General features: G+C 52.7%; 1 protein-coding gene and 1 long non-coding RNA gene across 9 annotated transcripts in view; one reads left to right on the top strand and one right to left on the bottom strand.

The window, feature by feature from the left end:
• STK40 (serine/threonine kinase 40) overlaps nt 1-14266 on the bottom strand; it is a 40836-nt gene extending 26570 nt beyond the window's left edge. For 2 of the 8 annotated variants that reach the window (XM_089895975.1, XM_089895994.1), the window contains exon 1: nt 13459-13572. Coding sequence is in view for 1 of the 8 variants with exons in the window: in XM_089895954.1 (XP_089752080.1) it covers nt 13571-13745 (175 nt within the window). In the remaining 7 variants the exon portion in view is untranslated. Of the gene's footprint in view, nt 1-4159; nt 13198-13458; nt 13760-13869 lie in introns of those variants that run through there. The other 6 variants (XM_089895972.1, XM_089895968.1, XM_089895999.1 and 3 more) reach the window with 6 other exon arrangements.
• LOC149750787 (uncharacterized) lies at nt 13822-18404 on the top strand. Its single transcript, XR_016387796.1, has 2 exons — nt 13822-15756; nt 16484-18404. It is a non-coding gene; the product is annotated as an uncharacterized LOC149750787 (long non-coding RNA).
• Nucleotides 18405-19304: the final 900 nt, after the last annotated feature.

Below are 19304 nucleotides of genomic sequence, written 5' to 3'. Positions count from 1 at the left end.
TCTGCTTAGCTCAGCAGTCATTCTTGGGCTAAAGGGATCACCATCTTGACCTGCATAACCCAAACTGGCTGGGAAGCTCGGAGTCAGAGCAAGGACTCTGGAGTAAGCCAAACCTGGCTGCAAGCCCAGCACCATACCATTACTTAACAATGATGAGATCTCAGATGAGATACTTATGCTGTACCTACACAACCCAGAGTACAGCATCCACCTTACAAGGTTGGTCTAAGGATTAAGTGAGATAACCCATGCAAAGGAGTTAGCAAGAGTACCTACTGGCATATCATAAGCATTTGATAAATTGTGCTTTTATGAGCCTAAACACAGTAGCTTTGAATTTTTCTTCCTGCCCAAGGAGAAAGGGATAGTTAGGCACTGACTCGGGGTGGGGGGCGGAAGAAGGACGGTAACCAGACTAAAGGCTTAAGAGACCTTGAACCTGCCATCTGTCTGCTGGCCTGAGACTACAGGCGGGGTGGGGGCGGGGGTGGGTGGCCTGATGGCCAGCCTGAGTAACACGCTCAACTGGGTGCGGGGAGGACAGGAGGCCTGGGGGTGGGCTGAGCTGCTGAGGAGGAAGCGGGGTGCTGGGCAGTACCAGGTATAATCTGTAGTGGAGTGTAGAGTCCAATTGTTTTGCGGGTCAAGGGGAGGGCCTGTTCTTTCAGGCAGAGGCACACAGCATCTCATCCTCTTGTTCTGTTCACTGGTGTATGGGGGAGCAGAGGCTGGAGCACCAGCTGGCAACTGTCAACTCAAGGCGCAGTAAGGGACGGTCCAGGATGATGGGGCCAGACCAAAAGGGTCCTTCATCATGATCAAGTTGGGGGGCAGCGAGGAGTCTGCAACTAAGACCTAGTGCCTCTAGTCCAGGATCTCTTGTAGAGGACTGTGGGAGGGGGACAGAGCACACATACCGGGCTGTAAAACTTCTACCATCAAAGGATACAACTCTGGGTATGTGCATTTGTCAAAATGACTGAACTGTTAAAGGACCTGTGAAATTCACCATGTGTAAATATACCTCAATTAAAAAAAAAAAAAAACAACAAGCTGCAGCCTTAACCAAATAATCAAAGTTATATCACTAATAACAGAACTGACATCATGTTACTCCTGATATGACGCAACCTCAGTTATTTATTTGTTTTTTGCCAAAAATGCGTAACCTCAATCTGATCATGAGACAAACTAAAATTGAGGGACATTCAACAGAACAGGCGTGTATGCTTCAAAAACATCAATGTCAGACAGTTAAAGAAAGGCTGAAGAACCAGTCTCACTTAACGGAGATTGAAGACGGGACGAGTAAATGAAATGGGTGATCCTGGGAGGAAGAAGTTATACAGAACACGCCTGGATAGTTGGCAGAATCTGAATATGGACTGTATATTAGATAATACGATGTTAAATTTCCTGAATTTGAAAACTGCACTGTGGTTATACAGAAGAATGTCCTTGTTCTTAGGTGACAGATGCTAAAGTGCTTAGAGGTGAAGGGTCATGATGTTTGCAATTTACTCTCAGGTGCCCGGAGACAGAAGAGAAAGTGCAACCTGCTGGAACCGCTCCCAAGACCCCGGAGGAATCTGTTGTCCGGATTTACAGGTTCATAGGGATTTCTCGTGGGTACACAGCTCACAGTGGCAAAATTTGGAATCTCATACTTGTTGGGCGGAGCCAGCCTGGCGCGAACAGGAGTTCAGTTTTGAACGCCCCCCTTTCTCCAGGCCGAACACTGTGCTAAAGGAATGGGGGGAAAAAGAAACGAGGTCTCTGTGCAATCTCCAGGTCTGCCACCTGGTGGCGTCTTTCTATAGCGCATCTTCTTCACAGGGTTTCTCTCTGCACGCGCTGCAAGATGGTGGGGGCACTGCTCTTCACCAGGCTGGTCAGGAAGGATGCAGGAGCAACTGCATCAGAAGACCCCCACCTCAGCTGCCTGTGGAACTGGGGCTGGACAAACATGCCAGCAGGCTACTCTTTCTCCTCTGCTCGGGGACCTGGGCCTGCAGTATCTCCATCTGTCTCTGCTGTGGGGGTCCTCCACTGCTTCCTGTGGTCTTTAAGAAGAAACCCAAACTCCTCAGTGAGCCTGGCCAGACCCAGGCTACCTATCCAGCTTCACTGCCCTTATATGCCCCATAAATCCAGCCACACCAAATGACTCACAGTTCCCTGAGTGTGCCATAAACACGCCTGCCCTGACCTCCTCTCCCTGGTTGGCCGGTCCTTCTCCCTCAGTCCTCACTGGTGTCACCTCCTGCAGCAGGTCCTTTTCTCCTCCGGCTCCCAGAGCACATTCTGTCCACTCCTACCGTGCCGTAGCCATTGGCTGACTCCCCTGTCCCCACCACTCTCCAGGCTGAGCAACCCCAGTTCATCTCTGCTTCCCTGCACCCACCCAGTGCCTGGCAAACTGCTGAATGAGAAAACAGGGAGTGTAGAACTGTCTGTTCTGCACCCAGAAGGCAGTAAAGCCCACATTGGGGCAGGGGACACAGAGGACCCAACGAGAAGCCAGGCGCTGGATCGGGACCCAGAAGAAGGTACGGATGGTCCACCAGCCTGTGACAGGAGCCAGACTCCAAGACCAGAGAGACAGGGGGTCACAGCTGTAGGTAACTGGGCTGCAGTGGTGCTGGGAATAGTGTGTCCAGGAAAAGTCCCGGGTCAGAAATGCCTGGATGCCCGGGGCGGGGCGGCTCTGGGCTGATAGCCAGGGGTTGTGCTTCGACAGTGTTGGCTGCTGGAGGGCAACCTCCCCGAGGAATGAAACCCATTCGCAGCGTGCCTGCGGCCTCGGACCAGCCCCTCCCTCACTGGCGAAGGGACAGACCAGCCCCCTTCCTGCTGAGTCCAGCAGAAAAGTCTGCCTTCCTGCAGCGGAGTGTGCGAGTGTGCGAGTGACAGCCTGGCCTGCCCCTCACACCAGGGACAGGTCCTCTGGGCCCCTCTAGGTTTGTAGTGTGAAGGTCCTTCTGCTGGTCAGAAAAATTCCTGCCACTCGTTTCCCTCAGACCTTCTGGCCCAGCTATGCATTTAGCTGACTACACCTGGAAAGAAACAACGGGACTGGGGGTGTGAAATCTCAACACACGATGCAGCCAAGACGATCTGCGGTGCCGCAGAGGCTGCGTTACTGAGACCCCCTCCCACCAGACCACAAGGCAGTGTACCCCACCCCTCCCTGACCCAAGCACTCGGGGAGCCACCCTCCCTGCACCTCAGTACTCACATGTATGTGCTGCTACTAGTGGCTCAGCTTCCCTACAGGCTTGCTCTTCATCCACAAAGTCAACCCAGGGAACCAAGAGAAATTCGCAGCCCATGGAACCAGGTGTTTCAAACCATGGACCAGCTACCCAAATGCCAGTTGGGAGCGCAAGATGGATTCTGGGGTCCGGCAGGCCTGGGTTCAAACTTCAGCTTCCATCACTCACTGGCTTTACGACCCAGAGCTGGTCACCTACCCTCTGTGAGAGTCATGTGCTCTCTGTGGGCCTCAGTTTCATCATCTGTGAAAGAGGGGTGTCTCGAGGCCTCTGCTAGATGAGAGGTGAGCGTTCCCCACTCCTTGCTGAGGTAACCTCCCTGGTGACAAGTCTCTCCAGGTGCGTACCTTTTAAACCAGCATTTGATGGACACCTACTGCTTGCCAGGAACCGTTCGTTCTTAGTGTTTCCTAGATTTTCTTTAATTCTCACAACTTTATAAAGTAAAGATTTCCCCCCTTTTTTGGTTTGCTGACAAACCAAAGCCTAGAGGCCCTGGCCCAGCTGACTGGGCCAGAGGAGGCTGCCTGTGGCCTGTTCTCTTCTACTCCTGCTGGCTGGCTAGAAGGCGGCTCTGTTTAAGGGCTTTTCCTTTGAGTTTGAATGACAGCCATCCCTGAAGCAGGCATGGACCCTCTCCCTGGGAGCCTGAAGGCCGCAAGCAATCTCCCTAGGAACCCACTGGAAGCCATATGCTTCCGTGCTCAGGATGGATGCTGGGGGGATGGGGAGGTGGATTAGTAAACCCTCAGCTTTAGCCAGGACTCCCTGATGACAAAGATTCATGCATGTGCTGTCATCTCCACTGTTCCAAAACAGAGTGATGATTTTGTTCATTTTAAAATGCAGGATATGTATAGCTCCAATCTGTCAGGAATACATACCATCACATCCTTCTCTAAACGCTTGCCTTGGGGGTGACAGGTGAACTGGCTGCTACTAACCGGAGCTCCTCTCTTGCCTGGGATGAACCTCACCCCCGGAAGGCTGCTGTGCTGGGTGTGTGGGAGAGTACCTGCAGCGCCAGAGAGGAAGTGACTCAGCCCAGTGGGAAGTGGGAGGGGCGGCCAGACTGAGGGCCCAGTGGCCAGCCTGCTCCCCCTCAGCACATCCGCACCAGACCCATCTAGAGCTCGGAGGTCCAACTCTAGTCTCCTCCAGAAGGCAAGATTCACACACAAGGAGATTACATAATCAGTGATGTCCCTCTTCACCCCCTGCCCTGAGCAAGCCCCACTGGGCTCCTCCGTGGCCTCCATGAAGGCTGAGGGGAGAGACGGGGAGGGGAGTGGGCCTGAAGACCCCGGGCTGGGAGGATGTATCCCGGAGTGATCCTGGGAGAAGAGGCTCCAGGGCTGTGCCCACAGAGGTGGACCTGGAGGCCCCTCTGGGGAAAAGATAAACAGAGTAAGAAGCCAGTCCCTGGGACGGGGTAAAGGGCTCCAGCAGCAGCTTTTCTGAGAGCCAGCAGGGAGAACCCAGGGCAGCATCGCCCGCCCTGCCACTAGCTCGCCCCTCCCAGGGGCCTCCGGAAGCAGCTGGTGTGACAACAATCCGTCACCGTGTGTGGGTGCTGGAAGAGGAAGGGACAGACTTAATAGCTCTTTCTCAGGCCGCGCTGCCCTGGTATCTCCTGTTTAGAGAAGTAGCCAGGGGAAGCGGCCAATACCCCGGCTGGGAGACCTTCCCGGTGGTCCCTCAGCTCTGTGGGGGGTGCCTCCTGCCATGTGCAGTGATGGGAGACTGAGTCACTGACAGCCCTCCCCTGTCATGCCAGCCTGCCCTGCAACAAAGGGGACCCCTCCTCAGCTCAAACCATCAGTTATTGCTCTGCTACTGCTTTGCTCAGTGGGAACAAGGCCCGCCACAGGTCCCTCGTGGAATTCAGGTTCTTTTTGTTTTTAACATTCACTTATTTATTTGGCTGCACCGGGTCTTAGTTGCGGCACTCGGGATCTTTTTTTTTTTTTTTTTTTAAGTTGTGGTATGCGAGAACTTTAGTTGCGGCTTGTGGGATCTAGTTCCCTGACCAGGGATCGAAGCTGGGCCCCCTGCATTGGGAGCGTGGAGCGTTAGCCACTGGACCACCAGGGAAGTCCCGAATTCAGGTTCTTGACACCCAAGATGGCCCAAGTCAGGCAAGGAGAAAGCAGCAAGTGACTAAAGAAGGGCTGAGAGCACCTTTGTGTCCTACACATGTGTCTCTCTGCTCCACGGGGTCCTCACCCAGAGAAGAGGGACAGTGTTGTACCTGCCCAGGGTTCCCTGAGGACTGCGGGGAGCCAGCGTGTGGGAGGCACTAGGTAAATGTTACGTTTCCTTCCTTCCGCCTCAGATTTCCAGAGCGACAGAGGGGAAAGCCTGGGCCAGGGCCAGGTTCATGTGATTCTCCTTCTTCATATGGTTTTTAACAGCCAAAGTCACTACAATCACCCTGTGAGAAAGGTAATTTGGACTGGGGCCAGCAAACTGCCCTTCTTTAACTGCCTCGATCAAAAATGAAATTCAATTAAATTTCACAGCCTTGAGAGTGACTTTCTGCACTTTTACTGAATGCTGCAGGCTGTGGCTGCTTGGTGGGCAAGATTACAGAGGCAGACAGCAGGCTCTGCCACCAGAGTGGCCCACTGACAAGTGGACCCACACGAGGCCCTCGCCTGCTCCGAGGTGCTGAGGCCAGCCACGAGCCACCCCTGACACATACTCTGCTCAGGGGTGGGTGAGCGCATGCTTGCCTGTGTCTCTCCAGAGGGTGAGCTCCTGGGGGCAGGGCCTGGGGCCTTGACCGCTTCAGAATCCCCTGCCCAGGCCCCACAGGTGTGCAGAAGACAAGGGGAAACCACAGCCAGCAAAGCAGAAGAAAATGCCTTTGCCCCGGGCCCAGCACATCCAGTTCTGGGGATTTTTCCTCCAGGTTCACTCACACAAGTTCACCAAGATGAATGTGCTCAACAAGGGTCCCTGGAGAGCCCTGGGTAGCAGGAAAAAACACAGAGACAAAACCACAAATATCAAAACACACACACATCTCCCCCCGACAGGAAACAATCTAAATGTCCGCCAAGAGAGGACTGGTTCACTCCATCATGGTACATCCCGACAGGGGAATACTACGCAGCCTTTAAGACTAGGCCCACACCTGCTGGTAGATGAAGATGTCTAGGATACGTTACATTAAAAAAAGCAAACTGCAGGGGACTTCCCTGGTGGCGCAGTAGTTAAGAAACCGGCTGCCAATGCGGGGACACGGGTTCGAGCCCTGGTCTGGGAAGATCCCACAAGCCGCAGAGCAACTGAGCCCGTGCACCACAACTACTGAGCCTGTGCTCTAGAGCCCGCAAGCCAAAACCACCACTGGGCCCACGTGCTACAACTACTAAAGCCCGTGCTCCTAGAGCCCGTGCTCCACAAGAGAAGCCACCACAATGAGAAGCCCATGCACTGCAATGAAGAGTAGCCCCCGCTCGCTGCAACTAGAGAAAGCCTGCGCGCAGCAATGAAGACCCAACGCAGCCATAAATAAATAAATAAATTTATGAAAAAGCAAAAGCAAACTGCAGTACTATTTGTATAAGATGATCCCATTTGGGTAAAAAAAAAAAAAAGATGATTATACACACCCTTGAATATGCATAGGAAATTTCTAGAAGAAACTTAACAGTGGATACCTCCAGGTAATAGAACTAGGGGCCCGAAGGAGATGGAGAGTTTTATTTTATATTCTTCTATATTGTTTACCTGTTTCATTGTAGGCTACTATAATAATTTTGAAAAATCTAAAAAAGTTTCTGAGCCCATTAGAATTATTAAGAGTGGTAATGGAATCAGGGGAGGCCGGTCTTAGGGAAGGCACACTTGAGGGAGTATGGCGTGCGAATGCCCCGAACGTGTGGGCCTGCATGTTGATGCAAGGCTGCATCAGGAGAGTGGGGGACAGAAGGGACAAACCACCACTCCAGGTACACTGAAACTCTCTCAGGTAACTTGTAAACTTGCCTGTAAGGAACTTCCTGTTCACCACCCGGTTTCTATAAAGGCTGGGAAGACCATCAAACTGTCCAAACTGGAGACCTGGAAGCTGGTTCATAACACCTCTTCCGGGACACTCAGGCCCACCAGCAAAGAGCTCACCTAGGCCTCACCGGAGCCAGCCCCTGGGTCCTGACTGAGGGCCAGGCACCAGGCCGAACCTGCCACAGACAATAACACCTTGTGTTTAATCCTCATTACTACTTTGGAGGAAACTGGGTTTGGAGATAGGAAGTGATTTCTTCAAGGTCACTCAGCTAGCAAGTGGCAGAACTGGCTTCTGAAGCCAGGTCTGATCTGGGCCTTAAGTGCTGGGTGACATGGCTGAAGGTCTCCTTACCTACTACTCACAGGGCAGGAGGGGAAGGACTTGTCTCCAGGCAGTGGCAGTTTCCATTCTTCTGGGAAAAAAGAAGGGACTGCTTCAGCTTTGTCAAGGTCCCTTCCAGCTCTACGGCTTTATTCCATGTGGCCTGGGCTTCCTGGGGCCAGAGCCTGGCCAGGATGGGGGAATGGGATGGCATGGGCTCTAGGGTCACACGAGTGTGGGCTGGAAATCCAGCTCTGCCCTTGCTGGCTGAGGGTTCCTTAACCCCTCAGTGTCCGATGGTTCTCTGTAAAACAGAGTCAAGCCCTCCTTCCTTAGATTGTGAGAAGACCTCAATATATATTGCAGAGTACTTAGCAAAGGACCTGGAAGGTGGTGGGGATCCTTCTTTTGTGGCTGGTCTCCTTCCTGTTCCTTCAGGAGGGACCACCTGGGGAGCGGAGTTGGAGGAGAACACAGCCATGGAAGTCACACAAACGTGGTAATGCCAGGGGCTCCATGTCTACTACAAAAAGGGGCAGGATTCCTGCTCTTCCAAAGGTGGCAATGCCAGCAGTGGGGCTCCAAAAGTCCCACAGGATTTTGGGCTATGCCAGTCCCAAGGTCTCCCAAGAGGCTTAACCAAGCCTCTCCCTAGAGGCACCTGCTATCCCCGATCACACCTCAAACCAGCTCTGCCCTAAACCCAAAGACAGGCGCCAGGCACACCAGTCCTGCTCTTGCCGGTTCCCTCTGCCATGTCCAGGCTACTTTCTCTTCCGTCTGGACCCTTGGGTCACGGACTCCCTAAAGCCACAAGATCCTTGGTCTCTTTTGCCAAGTAGGTGATGGTCTGTAAACAGATGTAGAGGGGACAGCTTCATCCTAAATGACAAGAGCCCTTCTCAGTTTCTCTGGTGCTTTCCAACAACTAGAGTTTCTTTGAAACCATCAGACCTGTAGACTGCTGGACTGTGTAAGCTCTAGGGAACCCCAACTCACACCAAGACAGGCTGCCAAGAGCCAGAAAAGGGTGACCGCCACTGGGGTTCTCAGTAACTCTTGGGAAGAGGGATGTCAACCCAAAAGTGTATCTTCGCTTGCTGAGGGAAAATCAGGCTTCTCCAGTTCCTTAAAAGGGGGCCAAGAAATTACTTTTAAAATAATGAACATGAAGGATACTCTTTGAAGCAGCAACTCCTCTTGGAATTTATCCTGCAGATGCCTGAGGTGGGAAAAACCACACATATACAGATAGTCACTTCAGCTTTGTTCGAGAGCAAAAGGCCGAAAGTAACCGAAGCTCATCAGCAGAGAGTCTGCTGAATAAATTACACAAACAATGACACAATATTGCCAACAATGACCCAGACGTGCATGAGACAGAGTGGAAACATCTCTAAGACAGTAAGTAAATCAAAGCAAGCAACACCATCCTTTCCCTTCTCGGATCTTGATTACAGATCCCGAGAGGAGATGCAGGGCTGCTATGGGCCCGGGGCCACCTTCAAGGCCACAGTCTCACCTGAGCAGGTGGAGGAGGAAGAAATGCCCTTGTCTCAGGCCACTTTCTCTTCTACCTTCTTTACACCACAAATGCAGGGACAAATCCTGCAAAAATCTCCCCAATTCCAAAGGGCCTGTTTGAAGCCCCATCTACCAGCACATCCCTCTCTGCAGCCCAGTCTGATTCAGGCCTAGCTCTGTACTCCCGTAGAGCTCAGGGGGATAAGGGCACAAAGGCAGCTCCCTCTCACTTCCCTGATGGTTCTGAGTGAGTCCCAGGTGGCCTGGGGCAGACATCTCTCCTTCCGGAGAAGAGGGACTGAGTTGGCTGACCCAGCCTCTGGAGTAAATCCAACCTCAAGGTGTCTTCCTAGATAAGATCTCCCCAGGAGCACTGGGAATGGCCATCTGTCCCCTGAGGGCATGATGCTGTCCAGGACCCATCACTTGCTGAATCAGTGTGGATGGCACCTGACTGAAGGGCTGCCCTTTAGGGCCATCTGAGGGCTGCGGAAGTCACAGAAGTTTTGCAGACTCAGCCACTTGAGTTTCTGAAATACTGAAGAAGTTCACCTTCCTGGGCAAATCTGGGCAGGGGGAAGATGAAGGAAGGGAAGCTGCCCTTTTCCCAGGCGCTGACGCAGGCAAAACCAGAGAGAAGCCTGGCCCGAAGCTGGACAGAGTGCCACAGACTTTGCAACTGACCCTCTCCCATGAGAGGGCTTACTGAATGGAGCTGGCAGATTTCACTGGCCATTATCTCCTGCCGTCTCTACATCTGCAATATCGTTCACTCTGTCAGCCAAATCGGGAAGCTCGAGGTCACCCGCCATCACTGTTCCTCCCTCAATCATCACTGCCAAACACTCCCGGAGTCCAGTTGATTTCCCCCAAAACAGCTCTGATCTATGCCCCTCCTCCGCATCCCAACTGCCTCTACCCTGATCCAGGCCCCCACCAGCCCTTACTGTGATTACTGCAAAAGCCTCCTACAGAGACTCCAGACTTGTTCTATCCCCAGTCCATGCCCCACCGCCAGCCAGAGGGCTCCTGGCAAGATGCAGCTCTAACGGTGTTTCCTCCCTTAAACCAAAGCATCCCATCACCAACAGAATAAGAAGTTCAAGCCTCTTAGCACTGATGCTTACCTCTCCAGCATGTCCTAAAGCCAGGTCCCTTCACGCCCTGTGCCAGAACCTCTTGTGGTTCCTACAGTGTGCACACACACCAGCCTGCATCCATGCCTGTGCCTTGCTGCTCCCCTGCCTGGAGTGCTTCACGAACCCTCAGAAAGCTCTATTTATCCTTCAAGATTCAATTTTCATCAAGATCCAGCTCAGGTTCTGAGGGCTCTCCAAAGTTCTCCCCGGTCACCCCCCCATCCCCCAGGAGAATCACTCCTTCATCTCACTCCCACTACATGCTGCAGACTCCTATGAGACACTCACCAAACTCCATGCACATGTCAGCTGGTTAGAAGCCTGCCTGGTCCCTGTTAGACCACAGGCTCCGCCAGGGCAGGGCGTGCCTCGCCATTCTCATTCTGCACCTGGCCCCCAGCACATCCTCAGCCACGCTTGGGAGCTCATGTGTGTGGAACAGGGGTTCCGGATTTTGAGTCACCACACACATCAATGTGTGCTTCCTGACGGTACTAATTCAAATAACAGACTAGGGTCACTAACGGGAACACACATGGAACGAACTCAAAATACTTTTTCTCCTAGTATACTTTAAAACATGATTTTTTTTTTTTTTTTCCTCAGCAGTCCTACTTCTATTTTAAAAAATGGTTCTTTTAAAGAGCTGAGCTGAGTCATCTGCATGGCTCCCATACAGACTCGGTGAATTCCCCACAGATTTCTTTTTTGGAGAGAATACAATAAAATTCTGTGCTCTCGTGATCCCTCAGGACATTTCTGACAGCTCAATGGGACACAGTTTTAGTTGCCATTAACCGCTTCAACTAATTCTTAGAAGTCCTTTCCTGCAGCCTGCAACAGCCGCTAACATTTACCAAGCATTTCTTACTCAGTGTGTGCTAAATGCCCAACCTGCAACATCTTACTGAATCCTCACAACTGCCCTCAGATGAGGAAGCTGGCAACCGAAGAATAAGTAACCTCTACTGACTGGCAGGGCTGGGATCTGAACTGAGATTCTGTCTGACAGCAGAGCCAAATAGGCTCTTAGCCACCACAATCTGCTGCCTTCCCGAAAGGCCAAATTAAAAGCCCCAGGGAGCACCTGACCTTACAACTGACCCGAGAGGACAGCCTCACCAGCCCAGTGGCTCGAGTGACCTGCAATCTCAGGAAGACAGGGGCACATGTGCCAGGCACTTCTGGGGCAGGCAGAGCTGCCCAGGGCAATGCAGGGAGCTTGTCACCTGCCACCAGTTGCATGCAGTGCTGTCTCGGCAAGGATCCCCCACCCCACGCCACCTCTCTTCTCTCAGAGGCCTGCAGTAGCCTCTGAAGAGGTCTCCAGTGCTTTAATCTCTCCTCTCGAGTTCTCCTTTCCCTCCTGCTGAGGCTCCAGAGAGCGTTCTAAAACGAGAGTCTAATCACGACACTCCTCTGCTTAAAACCTCCTCACTTGCTCCCCACTGCCCTTGGTACAAAGTCCCAAATTGTTAATGTGGCATTCCCCTGTCAACCTGTACTGCTTTACCTGGCACCAGGTTGCCTTTCACACCACCATACTGAACAGTCTGAGGTTTCTGGAAAAACTCTGAGTTGACATGTCTAAGTGGAGTACCTTGCCCCTTTGTTCTCACCTGGCTGAGCCTTCCCATCCTTCTAGATGCAGCTCCAGCATCATCACTTCTTCCAAGCCTCCCCAAAACCTCCCCCCACCCCGCCCAACTCAGGCTGAGCTAGAAGCTTCCTTCCCTGGGCTCCCACAGTCCTCTGTTCTTGCTGTTACTAGTTTTTCAACACTACGTTTCAACTATTCATTTACAGGTCAGTCTCCCTTAACCAGACTGTGAGCTCCTTGAAATAAGAATAAGAATAGCTAACATTTATTGAACTCTTATTACGTGGCAGACATGGTTCTATGTGTTTTACATGTGTTAACTTTTTAAATCTTCACAACAACTCTATGTTATCACCCCTGTTTTATAGCTGAGAACACTGAGGCACAGAGAGGTTAAACAGTGTGCCCAAGGTCACACAGCTACAAAGCTGCAGAGCTAGAATTTGAACTCAGGAATTCTGGCTCCAAAGCCCACTCTTAACCTCTATAATATAGGGTACTTGCCTCTCCAGGCAAGGACATTGCTGCTGTCACGTGGGGAATGAATGAATGAATGAATGAACGAACGAGGGCTATCTCCACACTGTCTAGATCTAAGGGACAAACAACTGGCACAGCAGGGCCAGCAAGCACTGGCCCAGCTCACAAGCACTGTTTACAAACAGGGGTTCTTTGGGCCCGACGATTACATATCCTGCTCTTCCTTATCTCATGCAAAGCTAAGCCAAGAGGGAAGGCGCCCAGCCCAGAGTGACTACCCTCTTCTTCACTGCTCTCAAAACCAAGCAAAGCCAACCGGTTTCCTCCAGTGACTTAATACAGAGCAAAGTCTATCTTGACAGCGAAGGCGGCTGTCATCTCTTCCTTCCGCCAACAAACGGGGATCAAACCTAGGAAGCGGGGGTGGCTGAGTACTCGGCGTCGGGAATCCCGATGCCCCCATCTACTGGCTGGAAGGTGGTGCCAAGCGGCGTGGGAATGGGCGGGCCTGAGAGGGCACAGCAGGTGAAACAGTGACCATAGCAGCAGGCTCTCTCCTTGGAAAAGGCCGGCCAAACGTAGCACCGGCAAGCAGAGAGCTCTGACCCGCACCTGAACACCTCCCGGGATTCGAAAATTCCCCAGCAGCGATGGTGCCCGTGCCAACGGGTGAGGGCTCCTGGAGGAAGCCCGGGCTGGTCCTATCTGGGGACTCGTTTCAACTTTCATGTCACTCTCGGGATCAGGAGGGCAGCGTGGAGAGGCAGAGGGTGTCTCTTGGGAAAAACCTGGCTGGTTCAAATCCGGCGCCTTCACTGACTGGCCGAGTGACTCCTGGCAAGGCTGGCAGTGCCACCTCCCAGGGCTGCGGCGGGACCGAGACTCCCCGCAGCCACCGGGTACCCGGCGCGCAGGAGCCCCCGCCCCCGCCGCCCGAGAAGGGCAGACCACAGCGGAGGACGGCACAGTCGCTGCTGCCATTTCTGTCGCAGCCGGACGGCCTCAGGCTGTCACCCCGGTCCCCGCGCTACAGCCGCTGAGGCCCGCCCCACCAACCCGCACCCCCGGCCCGGCTCCCCGCTCCCGGACCCCTGCCCTCACCTTCCCCCGGTGCTCAGCGCTGCTCGCCCATAGTCCGTAGCCCGGAGCCGGGGCTGCTCAGCGCTCCGTCCCGGGGGGCCGGGGCCGGTCCAGGGGCGTGGGAGCCGCTCACCGTCGCCTCCCGGTGCAGTCGCCCGAGCCTCCGCCGCCGCTGCCGCCGCCTCCCTCCATGGCTGCGGCACCGCCACCTGACAACGGAAGTGACGCACCGCCCCCTCCTCCCGGACGAGCTGCATCCCCGCCCCTTGCTCGTATCTACAGCCCACGGCGCAGGGATTGGGAGCCATCTTGACAATGGGCGGAAGCCTTCAGGCAAGAGGCCAGAATCCGATTGAGGATTGGTTCAGGGTAGGGTCCGAGCCGATATCTGGGAAACTATTGGACACAGAGAACTTAAGGGGCGGTACTTACTGCTTAGCTATGTCTGCGGTGAGGTGGGGCCGGAGGCACCGCCCCCGCCCCTACTCCACTGAGCCTCGCGTGCCCTACCCTCGCCCTCCCGGGTCTGGAGACGTCTGCAGCAGTTGAAAGGTCGGCCAGTTGTAGTATATTTCTCAGAAAAGTGGCTCTTCCTTGACCCCCATTTCTCTCTTTCTGGAGCTTTGTGCGGCGAGCGCTGCCGTGAGGCTCAATCAATGATAGGAATTCCTGTCATAGCCCTCACAATTCATTTCCCTCTGGGGCCCTCGCTTTTGTAGAAACCACGCTTCAGTCTGAAGATCCCTAGAGTCTCGACCAGGGAGGTTAACAGTGAAGAGTTCCTGTTAGCGATTCCAGCCACCTAACCTCAGCCCCTCCTGCTGCAGTTTCGGTCCCTTTCTCCTCCTCCTCCAGCAACCACGCCCTCCGTGAATCAGCTTCTTGCACCAGCAGATGAGCCCTTTAAAGGGATTGCATCAGGCTGGTGACTCACTGGGGCCCCCTGAGAGCCTGGCTTCCCTCCGCTGGCATGCAGAAGCAGCTAGAAGGGCTCCGTGGTGGCAGCACCAGCCACCATGGACCCACTCCTTTGTATCCCAGGTGTGAGCCAGGGTGCTTGCTGCATATGACTGTCTAACCCCCGGGTGTCTTTCCAGCTGTGTCATTCTGTATCCATGTGGGCACATGTGTCCAAACCTGTGTGCACACTGCTGCATTTCCTAGGGTGTGTGGCCAGGCACTTACGTGTATGCACACATTTGTCATCTCCACACAGGCAGTGCCAGGACGTGAGAGGTGGTGTGAGTCTTGCTGCTTCCTCCTGTGTCCACCTCTTTGTCTCTGAATGTCTAGTGCACACTGAGCTGATGGGACTGAATAACAGTAGTAATCGAAACAGCCCCAGTATTATGTTACACACTGTGTTAAGCACTTTAGAGACATCAACGTTAAGGAGTCTGTTCACAGATGAAGCAGCTAGAGCTCTGAGAGGGGAAGCATACTGTCCAAAGACACATACAGCTAATAATGGCAGGGCTGTGATTTGAACCAAGTCTGGCAGATTCCAAAAAGGCTGGATTTGAGTACTTGCTGTGTCCCTTACAAGCTGGGTGACTATGTGCAAGTTATCCCCATCTGTCAACATAGGGATAACACTTTGTGGGATCACTGTGAGGATTCAGTGAGTGTGGAAAGGGCTTTTCACGGGACCTGGCGAATAAGAGTGCTCATACTTCTCTCAGTTACCGAGCTTCAATGCAGCGGGGGACAGAAAGTCAGGCACAAAGAAGCGGGGCCCAGCCCCCCAAGCTCCTCTCTCTGACAAAGTGAAAAGCCTAGGGATTCCGGAAGCCCTGACTGACGGGATTGAGTGTTGGGTTTTCCAGAGCTCTAATTATCAGCTAGATGAATCACTTAGAGCTGACACCACCATCCCCACCCTCAGGAGGCTCTCAGCCAATTCAAAATACAGAATTTTAACAAAGAGGAGGAGGAGGAAGAGAAAGAGAGGAGTAGGAGAGGTAATGAATAGAAAGGAAAGGTGCCAGCCAGAGGAAATGAAAAACGGTCACCAGGACACCAACAGGAGGAGACCGCTGCATCACACACACACACACACACACACACACACGGTGACATACTCTCCTGCTGGCTCTCCAACTCTGGGCATGCTGGCAGACGGTGCTGCCATAACAAAGTGACACCTGCCACAACAGCATGAGATGGTTGCTTGAGGATGTACCAGCAGATCTGCCTATTACAGAAGGAGAGGAGGAGACCTTCAACCCTGGGGAGCTTCCTCAGGCTCCTGGAACCCAGCGAACCCTTCCTACTGGCTGACTTCTGACTCCTCTTTGTGGCCAAGCCCCTAGACCCAAGGTATGGCAAGTTCCGAGTGCCAGGCCCACACCTGGAGGCTGGGTACCACCGCTGTGAGCAGAGGCACCGCTTATCTTACCCGGTTGCCAGCATCGGGAGCGCTGGGAGGCAGAATACTGTAGTGCGGTAGTAAAGATCATGGAGTTTCAGGCATACAGACCTGAGTTCAAATCCCCACCCTCCTCTTCACTGGCTCTTCGACCTCGAGCAAGTCACCTCGCCTCTCTGGGCCTGTTTGTTCATCTGTAAAATGGGGCTACTAATATAAACCTCCAGGGTTGTTGTAATGATGAAATGAGATGATTCATTCATTCCACAAAGATTTATGGAGTGCCTGCTATGTGCAGAGCACTGAGCTGGATGCTAGAGATCCAGTGGGACCAAACAGACCACGGTTCTGCCCTCCTGGAGCACGTAGAGCCCCTGGCACGGGGCCTGGCACACAGTGAGATTCAACAAGCAGTAGCTATCTGTGATGACCATCTTGGCATTCTGCCATTACCTTAATCACAGGACCTGGCAGATGCCTCCACCTTCCCCCTGAGGAAAGTGGACCTCAGTTTCCTCAACTGTAAAATGACAGAGTTGGATTGGATCAGTGATTCCCAACCTTCTCACCTTGAAAGCTTCTTTTAGTATTTTCCATCCACACGAGCCTCGTATCTGATAAGATTTTGTCTCCCGTACAACCTGCATCAAGTCATTTCTTCCTTTTTATTCATTACAGCCTCGCATTACAGCCATAAGAGCTTGTGGTCAGGAGGAGCAAGCCAGTGTGACCACCACGCAGTTGGTATAACTCCAGCCCGAAGCGGAGACCAAGCTAGCTTGGGTAACCTTCACATACTATGTGCTGTTTCTCTGGGTCCCTCTGGAACACTGATAAGAACTCAAGGGACTCCTGCTGCCCTCAGGGACCCTTCAGTTGGGGATGCCAGACTGGAACTCACTGAACCGGCTGCTCTCCTGCAAGTCCCATCCAGCTGAGAGCTGGAGATGTCACATCACTCGTGTGGCCCCCAAGGAGATGTGAACTTGAAGCCATAGGCCACCCAGCCCTCTTCAGAGCCCTGGGAGTCTCCTCCCAGGAGTCTCCTCCCAAATGAGAGAGCATCCTGTACTCTTCTCTCCAAGGCCTGGAGGGGAGGGAGAGGAGGGGGCATGCCATCCCACCTGAGCACTCAGAATTCCGGGGGGCTCAGTCAGCAACTGGGATCCCCATATCGGTGTATGTGCGGGCTTGAACAAAGGCTGCAGCAACGAGCATAAAACCCAAACTCCGATGGGACGATGACATTTTGAAATATGTTTTTCATCTTTTCCTTGGTGTCCCTCCACCCTTCCCTTGTGCAGGTAGTTAGGATACTCTGCATGCATTACGCCAGGAAACAAATGATACGACAGAATGCAGAGCTCATTTTTTGCTTCTGAATTCCAAGGGGCTTGCCTTCAGGGAGGAACGGAAAGAATTATCTGTGCAGATCCAAGTTTAGAAAACTGTAACAAGGGGGATCTGGGAGACTGAGACTTTAGGGGGTGGTCCCTGAGAATAGAGAAGCTTCTCCTCAGCCTCTGAGCTAGAGGGCATCAGGGCCCGGGAAGCAGGAAGAGTTGTGCTCCTTTTCTTGGTGGAGCACCAAGTAGTAGTAAAACCCTCTGAAGAAACAGCTGTGCGCTGCACTGGGGCAGACGGCGGGGCCTAACTAACCCAAGACCCTAGGAATTTCCTGGGCCTGAGTGGCCTGGAAAAAGTAGAGTAAGAATCTGAATACTGAGAGGGGGATGGGTCAGGAAGGAGCAACTCAGCAGCATCCTGAGCAGGCTGAAGACAGAAAACCAGTACAAAACTAGGACATCTCAGGGGATGCTAGTGTGACTGGACCAGACGCCGTCAGATCAGACTACCCTGCCCAAGCTTTGGCATCTTCAAAGGAAGTGCCCTAGAATTCAACCAATTCTGAGGAAAGTGATGGGGAACTCTGAATTGACTGCAATTAAGTTTCTGTCACTCTGGCTGAGTGAAGCCAAATATGAATTCAGTTGAGTTAGAGAAAATTCAATTTATATTTCTTAACACACCTGAAATTGGAACCAGCTATACTCCTTAACCACAAGGCCCTGTATCATTTGCCTCACCCCCTTCCCATTTCTCCTGCCTCCCTCCCCTCTGTCAACAGTCACAAGGGTATTCTGTTATTGCCCCCAACCCCCAAGCTTTCTCACCTCAGGACCTTTGCACTGGCGATTCCCTCTGCCTTCCCTTGGCTGTTTAAATGATATGCTCCGTCTCAGTTTTTTTTTTTCTTTCTTTCTTTTTCTTTCTTTCTTTTCTTTCTTTCTCTTTTTATTAATTTTTATTAGCGTATAGTTGCTTTACAATGTTATGTTAGTTTCTGCTGTATACCAAAGTCAATCAGCTATATGTATACGTATATTCCCTCTTTTTTGGATTTCCTTCCTATTTAGGTCACCACAGAGCACTGAGTAGAGTTCCCTGTGCTATACAGTAGGTTCTCATTAGTTATCTATTTTATACATAGTAGTGTATATATGTCAATCCCAATCTCCCAATTCATCCCACCCCCCCTTCCCAGTTTAACTTCTTTAGTCCATACTTTCTGAAATAAAACCACCTATTTTCTCTCAAAGGGCCCTGTTTATTTCCTTCATGATGCCTATATGTTTACTTTTGCTAGTCTCCCCCTCCAGAACATCAGCTCCCTGAGAGCAGGACCTCTGTCTCTCTTGATGTTCCCTCAGTAGCTAGCACTGTGACTCAAATTACTTGTGGAATGAATGACCCGTGGCTTGCCATAGTTTGGCGGGCACTGAGCTCCCTCCACCCCTACACCTGGGCCGCTGCCAGCCTTTCCCAGCAATCCAGGACCAGATGCCAAGACCCATAACCTTGGGGCTTGAACACTTAGCTGTGCTCTACCCCAGGGACTCGGCATGAGTATGTCTCAGTGGACCCTGGTTCCCTCCCTCCCACCTGTCCTCCCAGTACCTTGCCTGAGAACCATACAGACCCACTGGCATCTGTACACAACGCTTGTGGAACATGTCCAGAGCCCCTCTTCCCAGCAACCCATGCTAGCCCTACCACTTTGCTCCCTGGCCTGGGGCCTCTTCCTTACTCTGCTCCCGATGTGAAAGCACACCATTTAAAAGCCTCAGACCTAGACCTCTCCTCCATCCTTAGGCCAAACTCCCAGCATGAGACCTCTTCAAGTTTGGGGGCATCTGCAGACACGTGGGAAATGTCTGCAAGGGAGGCTGTGTGCGGACTTCCCTCCAGTTCATCATTTACCGGAAGGGGTGGCTCTCTCCCCACTGGTTTTGAGAACACGGACGTTTCCACAGTGAGGAACCCCTTTCTGTGCCTGCCCTCTGGTTTCTCTTACCAGCAGTCTTCTTCTTGTGCCGCTCCCCTTAACTCTAGCTGTCAAAGGGGCCTGGAAACTCAGAGAAGTGGTTTTCTCCCTGCTAGGACCCAGTGTTCTCTCCGGAAGGCAAAGGGCAGAGTCTAAGTGCCTTCTGGGGCCTCT

Source organism: Delphinapterus leucas, chromosome 1 (genome assembly GCF_059928025.1).
Source record: "Delphinapterus leucas isolate spDelLeu-1000000601 "Yukka" chromosome 1, BTC_Dleu_Yukka2, whole genome shotgun sequence".
NCBI lineage: Eukaryota > Metazoa > Chordata > Mammalia > Artiodactyla > Monodontidae > Delphinapterus > Delphinapterus leucas.
The sequence above is the reverse complement of the archived record's forward strand: the minus strand, read 5'-3'. Positions and strand labels throughout refer to the sequence as shown.